At 40.0% G+C, this 13,319-nt stretch overlaps 1 protein-coding gene across 1 annotated transcript in view; it reads right to left on the reverse strand.

The window, feature by feature from the left end:
• Window positions 1-13,319, reverse strand: part of CCDC178 (coiled-coil domain containing 178) — an 835,363-nt gene that overhangs the window by 119,448 nt on the left and 702,596 nt on the right. The window contains 1 exon segment of the mRNA XM_053715876.1: window positions 419-553. Coding sequence (XP_053571851.1) covers window positions 419-553 — 135 coding nt within the window.

Genomic DNA, 13,319 nt, shown 5'->3' on the forward strand with positions numbered 1-13,319 from the left:
AAAAATATTAAACATGTTACTGAAATATTTTCACTTCAACTTTGACATAAGTGAAAATTTGCAATTCTTTGTTTCATTAAAATCTGTTCAAATACAATTTGAAATCATTGTTTGGTTGCTGGTGGCTCAGAGGAAACAATTTGTGAAATTTCTGCCTTTTTTCCTACACCCTGTACCATTATTCATTTGTATATTCTGTAAGTTTGGATGTAGATAGAAGAAAAACTACTTTAGCAAATCTGTATGGCATGTGAGATAACTTATTGAATTCATCCTTCATGCAATTCCAGTTTATTAAAGAGTTTAAAAATTTATAAAACCCTGATGGGATATAGTTTTAATGCTTCATCACACTACCTATCATTTGCTTTTCAATCTAGATAAGAATGATCTTTCCCACTTCCTTGCAATCACCTACCTGCACAGCTAATATTTTTTGAGCATTCTCTTGAGAGGCTGCCTGGAATTTGGCCAGCCCAGCTTGGCTATAGAGGCCTCGTTGTTTGAAGTACTCCACCAAAGCCCTCTGCATCTTTCTCTGCAGCACGGAGAGCTAAAAAAAAAAAAAAGAGGGGGGGGGGGGGGGATGACAAAAAAATGAGTCAGAGCAGGAGAGGAAATTAATGGCAGTGTTCAAAAAGAATGATGGAGGGAAATATAGAAAGCAGTCAATAGTCCATTCTACACTGTACAGACCTGACAGGAATTTCACAGTCTCTTGATTTTTCAACCCACTCATGTGCATTCATCAGTATCCAGTCACATCTGGTTGCCAGGATGGGGGGTTAATTTTCTCTAAATGCCTCAGCAGTTTTGTTCTAGCTGAAGCAAACTCTGTGACTGCAAAGCTGATGAGTAAAATATTTCTACTTCACCCAGTTTAACTCAAAAGCGATAGCCTCAGGAAATATTGAACCTTTTTTTTTTTTGTTTTGTTTTTAAGGAATCTTTTGAGGTTTTGTGAATAGCACATCAGGTCAGGGCAAGGTTGAAAATGCAAGGTTAAGACGTTGATGGACACTGTGTTTTCTTCTTCCTTGTAAAGCTTATCATAGCTAAGCAATGTGTGCTTTGAAGCATGGCAAAACTAAAGAGAATTAACTCAGCCATCAACTGCTAAGGGAGAACAATAACAGGATAGAAAATTCCAGATAGAACTCCCTATTAATCTACCTCACTACAACTATATGACATAAAAACATCCAACTGTACAGAGCTGCACTAGTGTGGAAGATTTCTTTGAAATGTGACACCTAATGCTATACAACACACAAAATACCTCAAACCCGAAAGGACATGGGCTAACTAAAATATTTCAAATCTATTGTTATAGATATGACACTGAAAATAATGTTTTTTATTAATTTCTTCATACAGAAGCTTTTTAGAAGTCATGTATTTTGCTTTTTCCCTCCATCTTTGCTGAACGATAAACATGGGAGATTTACCAATAATGCACGGTAAGAAAAGACAGTAGAGCTGCAACCCAGCAGGTATTTTATTTAAAGGGACATTAAAAACTGTGAGATTGTAATTCTAATAACCAACGTATATCTGCCTTTAACTGAGCTCAGCAGAGGATACAAGATAAGCTAATAGACTTTCAACCCCTTATGTAACAATAACCCTTATTCCTAGTGGTCTAGGGTTCTAGCATTGCCTGGGAAATGCATGTTAATGTTATCAACCCAATTAAATTAATCATAGGGCTTCCATTTTGGAAACTAGGTTACACTGTGGGTATCTGAGGAGAATTATTGCACATGTGCAAACAGGTCAGTACTGGAATATAGTGAAATAAAGATTTCAATATGGTGGCACTTATAATTAGAGGGGGGCGGGGAATAACCTCAATACTGTGCTTAAAACATGTATTTAGCAGTTAATGTCCCTTTAAGGGAACTTGGTGTGAGGGTTGGTATTCAAACTCTTTGATCTCAGCTTCCTTAAAGGGACAGTCTACACCAGAATTTTTATTGTTTTAAAAGATAGATAATCCCTTTATTACCCATTTCCCAGTTTTGCATAACTAACACAGTTATAATAATATACTTTTAACCTCTGTGATTATCTTGTATCTAAGCCTCTGCAAACTGTCCCTTTTTTCAGTTCTTTTGACAGACTTGCAGTCTAGCCAATCAGTGCCTGCTCCCAGATAACTTCTCGTGCTCGAGCACAGTGTTATCTATATGAAATACGTGAACTAACACCCTCTAGTGGTGAAAAACTGTTAAAATGCAATCTGAAAGAGGTGGGCTTCAAGGTCTAAGAAATTAGCATTTGAACCTCATAGGTTAAGCTTTCAACTAAGAATACCAAGAAAACAAAGCAAAATTGGTGATAAAAGTAAATTGGAAAATTGTTTAAAATTACATGCTCTATCTGAATCATGAAAGTTTATTTCGGTCTAGACTGTCCCTTTAAGCAACAGAAACATCCAAGACCTACTATCTCAAAGGCAACTTTCTGATCTTTCAAACAATGAATGTATTGGGGATTAAATTTTAAGCACATATTTAAAAAAAATGTTTTTATGCACATAGATACATATACACATACCATTATAACAGGCTATCAAAAAGGCGTAGAGACCCCTAAGACTGCTTGTTTTAATGCCCCAAAGCCCTTCTTTAAAATAAAGTCAGTACATGAGTTTTAATAGCCAGGGGATCACTGTGGTAATAGTGATCACCATGCGTGAATAAATGTCCATTCATTTGCATAGAGGCTCATGGGAACTTTAATGTGCAGATCAAAGTTACATAACTATACCAAAAGAGTTTTATTTATATGAGAATAGCCAGTTCTTTTTACTTTAGAGTTTAGGGTTGAAACACACATACAGTATTGTCTATAACCTTGTTATGAAATATACAGGTATACCTCACTTACAGCGCTTTACTTTACAGCGCTTCGCTAATACAGCGCTTTGTGGAGCTGAAGTTCAACCTCCAAGGATTTTGCAACATTGTTCTAATCTTCATGAGATTGCGAGAAAAGTGACTGTCACCATTTTGTTATGCGCAGTTCACTCTGTTAACAGCATTACAGTGCAATCTGTGTCTCAGTGTTTTAGTCTGGCAAATTTCATTACAGTAATTGTCACTATTTTACAGGTACAGTTTTTATTGAATACTGTGCTGAGCTAGTGTTAAACTAAACTTAGCGCTATTGAACGCCTAATATACGTTAGTTCAAACACGTTTTTAAGTTTTTAAACACACTGGCAACTGGCAAGTGAAAAGAAAGTTCAAACTGTCTTGTTTCACTTTAAGGCGGTTTTCACTTTACAGGGGGCTCCGGTCCCTAACCCGCTTTACGAGCAGGGTATACCTGTACATAAAATAATGGTATAGGTTGAATCTGCTGGGTCTCCTGAAAAAATATCTATAATATGTGTGGGCTTCTCACTGAAACATGGCCTATAGTAGGGCTTATATATGAGCAACATCCAACATCCAAAAACTGCGAAACAGCTCAGCACAGGGGTGTGAAATGCTTCAGCAGTTAAGAGGTTCTTCAACATTTAAACAACTAATATAATTTAAAAAAATAAATCTGTTTATTATTTTAAGGCTGTTATTTGCTTGGAATACATTGTTATAGCAGGCATTTATTTAGCGTTTAATGGTACAGTCGTCTAGTCCAACACAAACTTTCATTTTTCAGATAGGGCATGTTATTTTAAACAATTTTCCAATTTACTTCTATCACCAATTTTGCTTTGTACTCTTAGTATTCTTAGTTGAAAGCTAAATCTAGGAGGTTCATGTGCTAATTTCTAAGCCCTTTAAGGCCGCCTCTTAGCTCAGGGCATTTTGACAGTTTTTCACCACTAGAGGTTGTTAGTTCATGTGTTTCATATAGATAACACTGTGCTCATGCACGTTGAGTTCTTAGGAGCCAGCACTGATTAGCTAAAATGCAAGTCTGTCAAAAGAACTAAAATAAAGGGGAGTTTTCAGAGGCTTAGATACAAGATAATCACAGAGGTAAAAAGTATATTAATATAAATGTGTTGGTTATGCAAAACTAGGGAATGAGTAATAAAGGGATTATCTATCTTTTAAAACAATAAATATTCTGGTATAGACTGTCCCTTTAAAGGGACAGTCAAGTCCAAAAAAAACTTTCATGATTTAAATAGGGAATGTAATTTTAAACAACTTTCCAATTTACTTTTATCACCAATTTTGCTTTGTTCTCTTGGTATTCTTAGTTGAAAGCTAATTCTAGGAGGTTCATATGCTAATTTCTTAGACCTTGAAGACTGCCTCTAATCTGAATGCATTTTGACCACTAGAGTGCATTAGTTCATGTGTTTCATATAGATAACATTGAGCTCATGCACGTGAAGTTACACTGGATTGAGCACTGATTGGCTAAAAAGCAAGTCTGTCAAAAGAACTGAATTAAGGGGGCAGTTTGCAGAGGCTTAGATACAAGGTAATCACAGAGGTAAAAAGTGTATTTATATAACTGTGTTGGTTATGAAAAACTGGAGAATTGGGAATTAAGGGATTATCTATCTTTTTAAACAACAAAAATGCTGGTGTTGACTGTCCCTTTAAGATCCTTTTAAAGGGATACTAAACCCAAATTTGTCTTTTCATGATTCAGATAGACCATGCAATTTTAAGCAACTTTGTAACTTACTCCTTTTATCAATTATCTTCATTCTCTTGCTATTCCCTCTAGTAAAATTCCCAGGGCAAATGTGGTTAGGTTAGGTTAGGGGGTGTACAAGCGCTATTTAAAGAAAATAGCTGGGGGGTTCACAAATAATAGGAATATCGTGATAAAAAGCAAGCACTAAATATGCATAAAATTAGAAATGTACACAAAGATTACAAATTAAAAGGTATTTTCTGATATAGAAACAATAAAAAATACAATATAAATAATTTATGTGTCGACACAAACATTAAAAATGGACGTCCAATCTACATCTGACTGAATAGATGCGGTTTAAAAAACATTAGACACTATCGGCTAGCTTACAAGTCTTGCGTTAGGCGCAAAAAGCAGCGTTGGCCGGTCCCAACGCTGCTTTTTAACGCCCGCTGGTATTACGAGTCTTGAAGGTACAGGTTACCGCTCACTTTTTTGTCCAGACTTGGAAATACAGCAAATCCACTTACGTAAATTGCGTATCCTCTTTTTTCAATGGGACTTGCATGGGACTGACAAAAAGTGAGCGGTAGACCCTCTCCTGTCAAGCCTGCTACCGCATTTTAAAGTCAGTAGTTAAGAGTTTTACACTACAACGACGTAGCATAAAACTCTTAACTAAAGTGCTAAAAAGTACACTAACACCCATAAACTACCTATTAACTCCTAAACCGAGGCCCTCCCACATCGCAAACACTAAAATTAAAATTTGAACCCCTAATCTGCCGAACCGGACATCGCTGCCACTATAATAAATATATTAACCCCTAAACCGCTGCACTCCTGCCTCGCAAACATTAGTTAAATATTATTAACCCCTAATCTGCCGTCCCTAACATCGCCGACACCTACCTACATTTATTAACCCCTAATCTGCCGTCCCCAACGTCGCCGTCACTATACTAAAGTTATTAACCCCTAAATCTAAGTCTAACCCCAACCCTAACAACCCCTAACTTAAATATAATTTAAATAAATCTAAATAAAATTACTATAATTAACTAAATAATTCCTATTTAAAACTAAATATTTACCTGTAAAATAAACCCTAAGTTAGCTACAATATAACGAATAGTTACATTGCATCTAGCTTAGGGTTTATTTTTATTTTACAGGCAAGTTTGTATTTATTTTAACTAGGTAGAATAGTTACTAAATAGTTATTAACTATTTAATAACTACCTAGCTAAAATAAATCCAAATTTACCTGTAAAATAAAACCTAACCTAAGTTACAATTACACCTAACACTACACTATAATTAAATAAATTAACTAAATTAAATACAATTAAATACAATTAAATACAATTATCTAAAGTACAAAAAAACAACAACAATAAATTACAGAAAATAAAAAAATGACAAGATTTTTAAACTAACTATTTTTAAACTAATTACACCTAATCTAATCCCCAAAATAAACAAAATAAAAAAGCCCCCCAAAATAAAAAAGCCCTACTCTACACTAAATTAGAAATAGCCCTTAAAAGTGCCTTTTGCGGGGCATTTCCCCAAAGTAATCAGCTCTCTTACCTATAAAAAAAAATTACAAATCCCCCCACAACATTAAAACCCACCACCCACACAACCAACCCTACTCTAAAACCTACCCAATACCCACTTAAACAAACCTAATACTAACCCCTTGAAGATCACCTTTCCGGGAGAAGTCTTCACCCAACCGGGCCGAAGTCCTCAACGAAGCCGGGAGAAGTCTTCATCCAAGCCGGGCGAAGTGGTCCTCCAGACGGGCAGAAGTCTTCATCCAGACGGCATCTTCTATCTTCATCCATCTGGCGCGGAGAAGGTCCATCTTCAAGAAATCCGACGGGGAGCATCCTCTTCAATCGACGGCTAACACAGAATGAAGGTACCTTTAAGTGACGTCATCCAAGATGGCGTTCCTTCAATTCCGATTGGCTGATAGAATTCTATCAGCCAATCAGGATTAAGGTAGCAAAAATCCTATTGGCTGATCCAATCAGCCAATAGAATTAACTTTTAATTATATTTAAGTTAGGGTGTGTTAGGTTTAGGGTTAGACTAAGGTTTAGGGGTTAATAACTTTAATATAGTGGCAGCGACGTTGGGGGCAGTAGATTAGGGGTTAATAAATGTAGGTAGGTGGCGGCAACATTGGGGGTGGCAGATTAGGGATTAATAAATATAATGTAGGTGTCAGTGATGTTGGGGGCAGCAGATTAGGGGTTCATAAGTATAATGTAGGTGGCAGCGGTGTCTGGAGCGGAAGATTAGGGGTTAATAATATAATGCAGGTTGTGGCGATGTCAGGGGCGGCAGATTAGGGGTTAATAAGTGTAAGATTAGGGGTGTATAGACTCGGGGTTTATGTTAGGGTGTTAGGTGTAGACATAAAATGTATTTCCCCATAGGAATCAATGGGGCTGCGTTAAGGAGCTTTACACTGCTTTTTGGCAGGTGTTAGACTTTTTTTCAGCCGGCTCTCCACGTTGATTCCTATGAGGAAATCGTGCACGAGCACATTACACCAGCTCACCACTCACGTAAGCAGCGCTGGTATTGGAGTGCGGTAAGGAGCAAAATTTTGCTTAATGCTCACTTCTTGTCTGGGTTGTAAAAGTGAGCGGTGAGCATAAACTGCTCGTTAGCACCGCACAGCCTCTAACGCCAAGCTCGTAATCTAACCGTATGTGTCATATAAAATACTTTGTGTCCAGACAGCGATACAGAGCACACAATATATATGTGCGTAGTTGTACAAGTCACTTTTTTGAGTCAATGCTTGGCGGCACTGTATTGATATCCAAGTGTCTTTGTTATATATGTGGCCTCCGCAGTTTTTTGTAAAGTTTCAACTTGTGGACTGCCTCTTGAACCTTAGGCTTATCTTTTTTAAAAATGGAAAACCAGACAAGGAGATTCACAAGACAACACAGAAAATTCTGAAACCCTTCTAACCTAGGAAATATCCAAGAGAAATAGGACTTTTCCAGACAAAAACTGAATATTTAGTTGATGCATAGGGGCTGATTTATTAAGTGCCAATGGCCCTGAAAGCCCCTGTTTCTGCGTGAGCCTTCGGGAGTCTTAAGACCACTGCTCCTTAACCCTTTAACGACACATGTACGTACTTAGGGGTTTAAAGCGGCTGAAAGCGATCCTAATCGCTTCCAGGCGCTTTCAAGGTATTGCCATGATGCCTCGATATTGAGGCATCACTGCAATACCTTTTTTGTGGCCCTCTCTGCATCGGTCAACGATGGTGCCGATTGTTGGTGGGTGGGAGCAGCGGCAGAGAGGTGGATGGGCGGCCCATCGCTGGACTAATTTCGGGCTACTGTTCCAGGAAGGTGGGCAGGAGTGAAGGCGTGAATGCGAGAAGGGGTAGCGCGCGACCAATCAATGCTGGATCTATGGGAGAGGGAGGAGGGGAAATATTGTTTGGAAAGGGGATCTGGGAGGGAGAGGGAGTAGGATATTGAGGGGGGGCCAGCTACACTACGAAAAAATGGGGTAAAATAAAAAAAAAATATTAGAAAAGCAAATTTGTTAAGAAATAAGGTACTGGCAGGCAGCTGCCAGTACCTAAAATGGCCACAAATAGGAAAGAGGGGGGAGGTTAAGAGAGCTGTTTGGGGGGGATCGTGGATGTTGGGGGGTTAGGGGGGAACCTACACTGCAGAAACTATGTATTTATTTTTTAAAAAAATGCTTTTATTTTAGTACTGGCAGACTTTCTGCCAGTACTTAAGATGGCGGTGACAATTGTGGGATGGTGGAGGGAATAGAGCTGTTTGTGAGGGGTCAGGGAGGGATCAGGGGGTGGGATGTGTCAGAGACTGATCTCTACACTAAAGCTAAAATTAACCCTACAAGCTCCCTAATTAACCCCTTCACTGCTGGGCATAATACAAGTGTGGTGCGCAGCAACATTTAGCTGCCTTCTAATTATCAAAAAGCAACGCCAAAGTCATATATGTCTGCTATTTCTGAACAAAAGGGATCCCAGAGAAGCATTTACAACCATTTGTGCCATAACTGCACAAGCTAATTGTAAATAATTTAAGTGAGAAAGCTAAACTTTGTGAAAAAGTTTGTGAAAAAGTTCGCGTTTTTTTTTTAATTTGATTGCATTTGGCGGTGAAATGGTGGCATGAAAAATACCAAAATGGGCCTAGATCAATACTTTGGGCTGTCTACTAAAAAAAAATATATACATGTAAAGGGATATTCAGGGATTCCTAAAAGATATCAGTGTTACAACGTAACTATCGCTAATTTTGAAAAAAAAAATGGTTTGGAAATAAAGTGCTGCTTGTATTTATTGCCCCATAACTTGCAAAAAAAAGCAAAGAACATGTAAACATTGGGTATTTCTAAACTCATGACAAAATGTAGAAACTATTTAGCATGGTTGTTTTTTGATGGTTGTAGATGTGTAACAGATTTTGGGGGTCAAAGTTAGAAAAAGTGTGTTTTTTTCCATTTTTTCATCATATTTTATAATTTTGTTATAGTAAATTATAAGATATGATGAAAATAATGGTATCTTAAAAACATAATTTATGTTTACCTGATAAATTTATTTCTCTTGTGGTGTATCCAGTCCACGGATCATCCATTACTTGTGGGGATATTCTCCTTCCCAACAGGAAGTTGCAACAGGATCACCCACAGCAGAGCTGCTATATAGCTCCTCCCCTAACTGCCATATCCAGTCATTCGACCGAAACTAGCCGAGAAAGGAGAAACCATAGGGTGCAGTGGTGACTGTAGTTTAAAATTTAGACCTGCCTTAAAAGGACAGGGCGGGCCGTGGACTGGATACACCACAAGAGAAATAAATTTATCAGGTAAGCATAAATTATGTTTTCTCTTGTTAGGTGTATCCAGTCCACGGATCATCCATTACTTGTGGGATACCAATACCAAAGCTAAAGTACACGGATGAAGGGAGGGACAAGGCAGGTACTTAAACGGAAGGGACCACTGCCTGTAGAACCTTTCTCCCAAAAATAGCCTCCGAAGAAGCAAAAGTATCAAATTTGCAAAATTTTGAAAAGGTATGAAGCGAAGACCAAGTCGCCGCATTGCAAATCTGTTCAACAGAAGCCTCATTTTTAAAGGCCCAGGTGGAAGCCACAGCTCTAGTAGAATGAGCTGTAATCCTTTCAGGGGGCTGCTGTCCAGCAGTCTCATAGGCTAAGCGTATTACGCTCCGAAGCCAAAAAGAAAGAGAGGTTGCCGAAGCCTTTTGACCTCTCCTCTGTCCAGAGTAAACAACAAACAGGGAAGATGTTTGACGAAAATCTTTAGTCGCTTGTAAGTAAAACTTTAAAGCACGGACTACGTCCAAATTATGTAAAAGACGTTCCTTCTTTGAAGAAGGATTAGGACACAATGATGGAACAACAATCTCTTGATTGATATTCTTGTTGGAAACTACCTTAGGTAAAAACCCAGGTTTTGTACGCAGAACTACTTTATCTGTATGGAAAATCAGATAAGGAGAATCACATTGTAAAGCTGATAACTCATTCTACGAGCCGAGGAAATAGCCATCAAAAACAGAACTTTCCAAGATAAAAGTTTGATATCAATGGAATGAAGGGGTTCAAACGGAACTCCTTGAAGAACCTTAAGAACCAAGTTTAAGCTCCATGGAGGAGCAACCGGTTTAAACACAGGCTTAATTCTAACCAAAGCCTGACAAAATGCCTGGACGTCTGGAACCTCTGCCAGACGCTTGTGCAAAAGGATAGACAGAGCAGAAATCTGTCCCTTTAAAGAACTAGCTGATAATCCTTTATCCAAACCCTCTTGGAGAAAGGACAATATCCTAGGAATCCTAACCTTACTCCATGAGTAATTCTTGGATTCACACTAATGAAGATATTTGCGCCATATCTTATGGTAGATTTTCCTGGTTACCGGCTTTCGTGCCTGTATTAAGGTATCAATGACTGACTCGGAGAAGCCACGCCTTGATAAAATCAAGCGTTCAATCTCCAGGCAGTCAGTCTCAGAGAAATTAGATTTGGATGATTGAAAGGACCTTGTAGTAGAAGGTCTTGTCTCAGAGGCAGAGGCCAAGGTGGAAAGGATGACATGTCCACCAGGTCTGCATACCAGGTCCTGCGTGGCCACGCAGGCACGATCAAGATCACTGATGCTCTCTCCTGTTTGATTTTGGCAATCAGTCGAGGGAGCAGAGGAAACGGTGGAAACACATAAGCCAGGTTGAAGAACCACGGTGCTGCTAGAGCATCTATCAGCGTCGCTTCTGGGTCCCTGGACCTGGATCCGTAACAAGGAAGCTTGGTGTTCTGGCAAGACGCCATGAGATCCAATTCTGGTGTGCCCCAACGATGAACCAATTGAGCAAACATCTCCGGATGGAGTTCCCACTCCCCCGGATGAAAAGTCTGACGACTTAGAAAATCCGCCTCCCAGTTCTCTACACCTGGGATATGGATCACTGATAGATGGCAAGAGTGAGTCTCTACCCAGCGAATTATCTTGGAGACTTCTAACATCGCTAGGGAGCTCTTGGTCCCCCCTTGATGGTTGATGTAAGCCACAGTCGTGATGTTGTCCGACTGAAATCTGATGAACCTCAGGGTTCCTAACTGAGGCCAAGCTAGAAGAGCAATGAATATTGCTCTTAACTCCAGAATATTTATTGGGAGGAGTTTCTCCTCCTGAGTCCACGATCCCTGAGCCTTCAGGGAATTCCAGACTGCACCCCAACCTAGAAGGCTGGCATCTGTTGTTACAATTGTCCAATCTGGCCTGCGAAAGGTCATACCTTTGGACAGATGGACCCGAGATAGCCACCAGAGAAGAGAATCTCTGGTCTCTTGATCCAGATTTAGCAGAGGGGACAAATCTGTGTAATCCCCATTCCACTGACTGAGCATGCATAATTGCAGCGGTCTGAGATGTAGGCGCGCAAATGGCACTATGTCCATCGCCGCTACCATTAAGCCGATCACTTCCATGCACTGAGCCACCGAAGGGCGCAGAATGTAGTGAAGAACACGGCAGGAATTTAGAAGCTTTGATAACCTGGACTCCGTCAGGTAAATTTTCATTTCTACAGAATCTATCAGAGTTCCTAGGAAGGAAACCCTTGTGAGGGGTGATAGAGAACTCTTTCCCTCGTTCACTTTCCACCCATGCGACCTCAGAAATGCCAACACAATGTCCGTATGAAATTTGGCAATTTGGAAGTTTGACGCCGGTATCAGGATGTCGTCTAGATAAGGGGCCACTGCTATGCCCCGTGGTCTTAGGACAGCCAGAAGAGACCCCAGAACCTTTGTAAAAATTCTTGGGGCTGTAGCTAACCCGAAGGGAAGAGCCACAAACTGGTAATGCCTGTCTAGAAAGGCAAACCTTAGGAAACGATGATGATCTTTGTGAATCGGTATGTGAAGGTAAGCATCCTTCAAATCCAATGTGGTCATGTACTGACCCTCCTGGATCATAGGTAGGATTGTCCGAATAGTTTCCATTTTGAACGATGGAACTCTGAGGAATTTGTTTAAGATCTTTAGATCCAAAATTGTTCTGAAGGTTCCCTCTTTTTTGGGAACCACAAACAGATTTGAATAAAATCCCTGTCCTTGTTCCATCTGTGGAACTGGATGGATCACTCCCATTATTAGGAGGTCTTGCACACAGCGTAAGAATGCCTCTTTCTTTATCTGGTTTACAGATAATCTCGAAAGGTGAAGTCTCCCTTGTGGGGGGGAAGCTTTGAAGTCCAGAAGATATCCCTGAGATATGATCCCCAACACCCAGGGATCCTGAACATCTCTTGCCCACGCCTGGGTGAAGAGAGAAAGTCTGCCCCCTACTAGATCCGTTGCCGGATAGGGGGCCGTTCCTTCATGCTGTCTTAGAGGCAGCAGCAGGCTTTCTGGCCTGCTTGCCTTTGCGCCAGGCCTGGTTAGATTTCCAGGCCGGCTTGGATTGCGCAAAAGTTCCCTCTTGTTTTGTAGCAGAGGAAGTTGATGCTGCACCTGCCTTGAAGTTTCGAAAGGCACGAAAATTAGACTGTTTGGCCCTTGATTTGGCCCTGTCCTGAGGAAAGGTATGACCCTTACCTCCAGTAATGTCAGCAATAATTTCCTTCAAACCAGGCCCGAATAGGGTCTGCCCCTTGAAGGGAATGTTAAGTAATTTAGACTTTGAAGTCACGTCAGCTGACCAAGATTTAAGCCATAGCGCCCTACGCGCCTGGATGGCGAATCCAGAATTCTTAGCCGTTAGTTTAGTCAAATGAACAATGGCATCAGAAACAAAAGAATTAGCTAGCTTAAGTGTTCTAAGCTTGTCAAGTATTTCAGTCAATGGAGTAGCTGTCTGAAAGGCCTCTTCCAGAGACTCAAACCAGAACGCCGCAGCAGCAGTGACAGGAGCAATGCATGCAAGGGGCTGCAGGATAAAACCTTGTTGAATAAACATTTTCTTAAGGTAACCTTCTAATTTTTTATCCATTGGATCTGAAAAAGCACAACTGTCCTCGACAGGGATAGTGGTACGCTTTGCTAAAGTAGAAACTGCTCCCTCCACCTTAGGAACCGTCTGCCATAAGTCCCGTGTGGTGGCGTCTATTGGAAACATTTTTCTAAAAATAGGAGGGGGGGAAAACGGCACAC

Source organism: Bombina bombina, chromosome 5, assembly GCF_027579735.1.
Source record: "Bombina bombina isolate aBomBom1 chromosome 5, aBomBom1.pri, whole genome shotgun sequence".
NCBI lineage: Eukaryota > Metazoa > Chordata > Amphibia > Anura > Bombinatoridae > Bombina > Bombina bombina.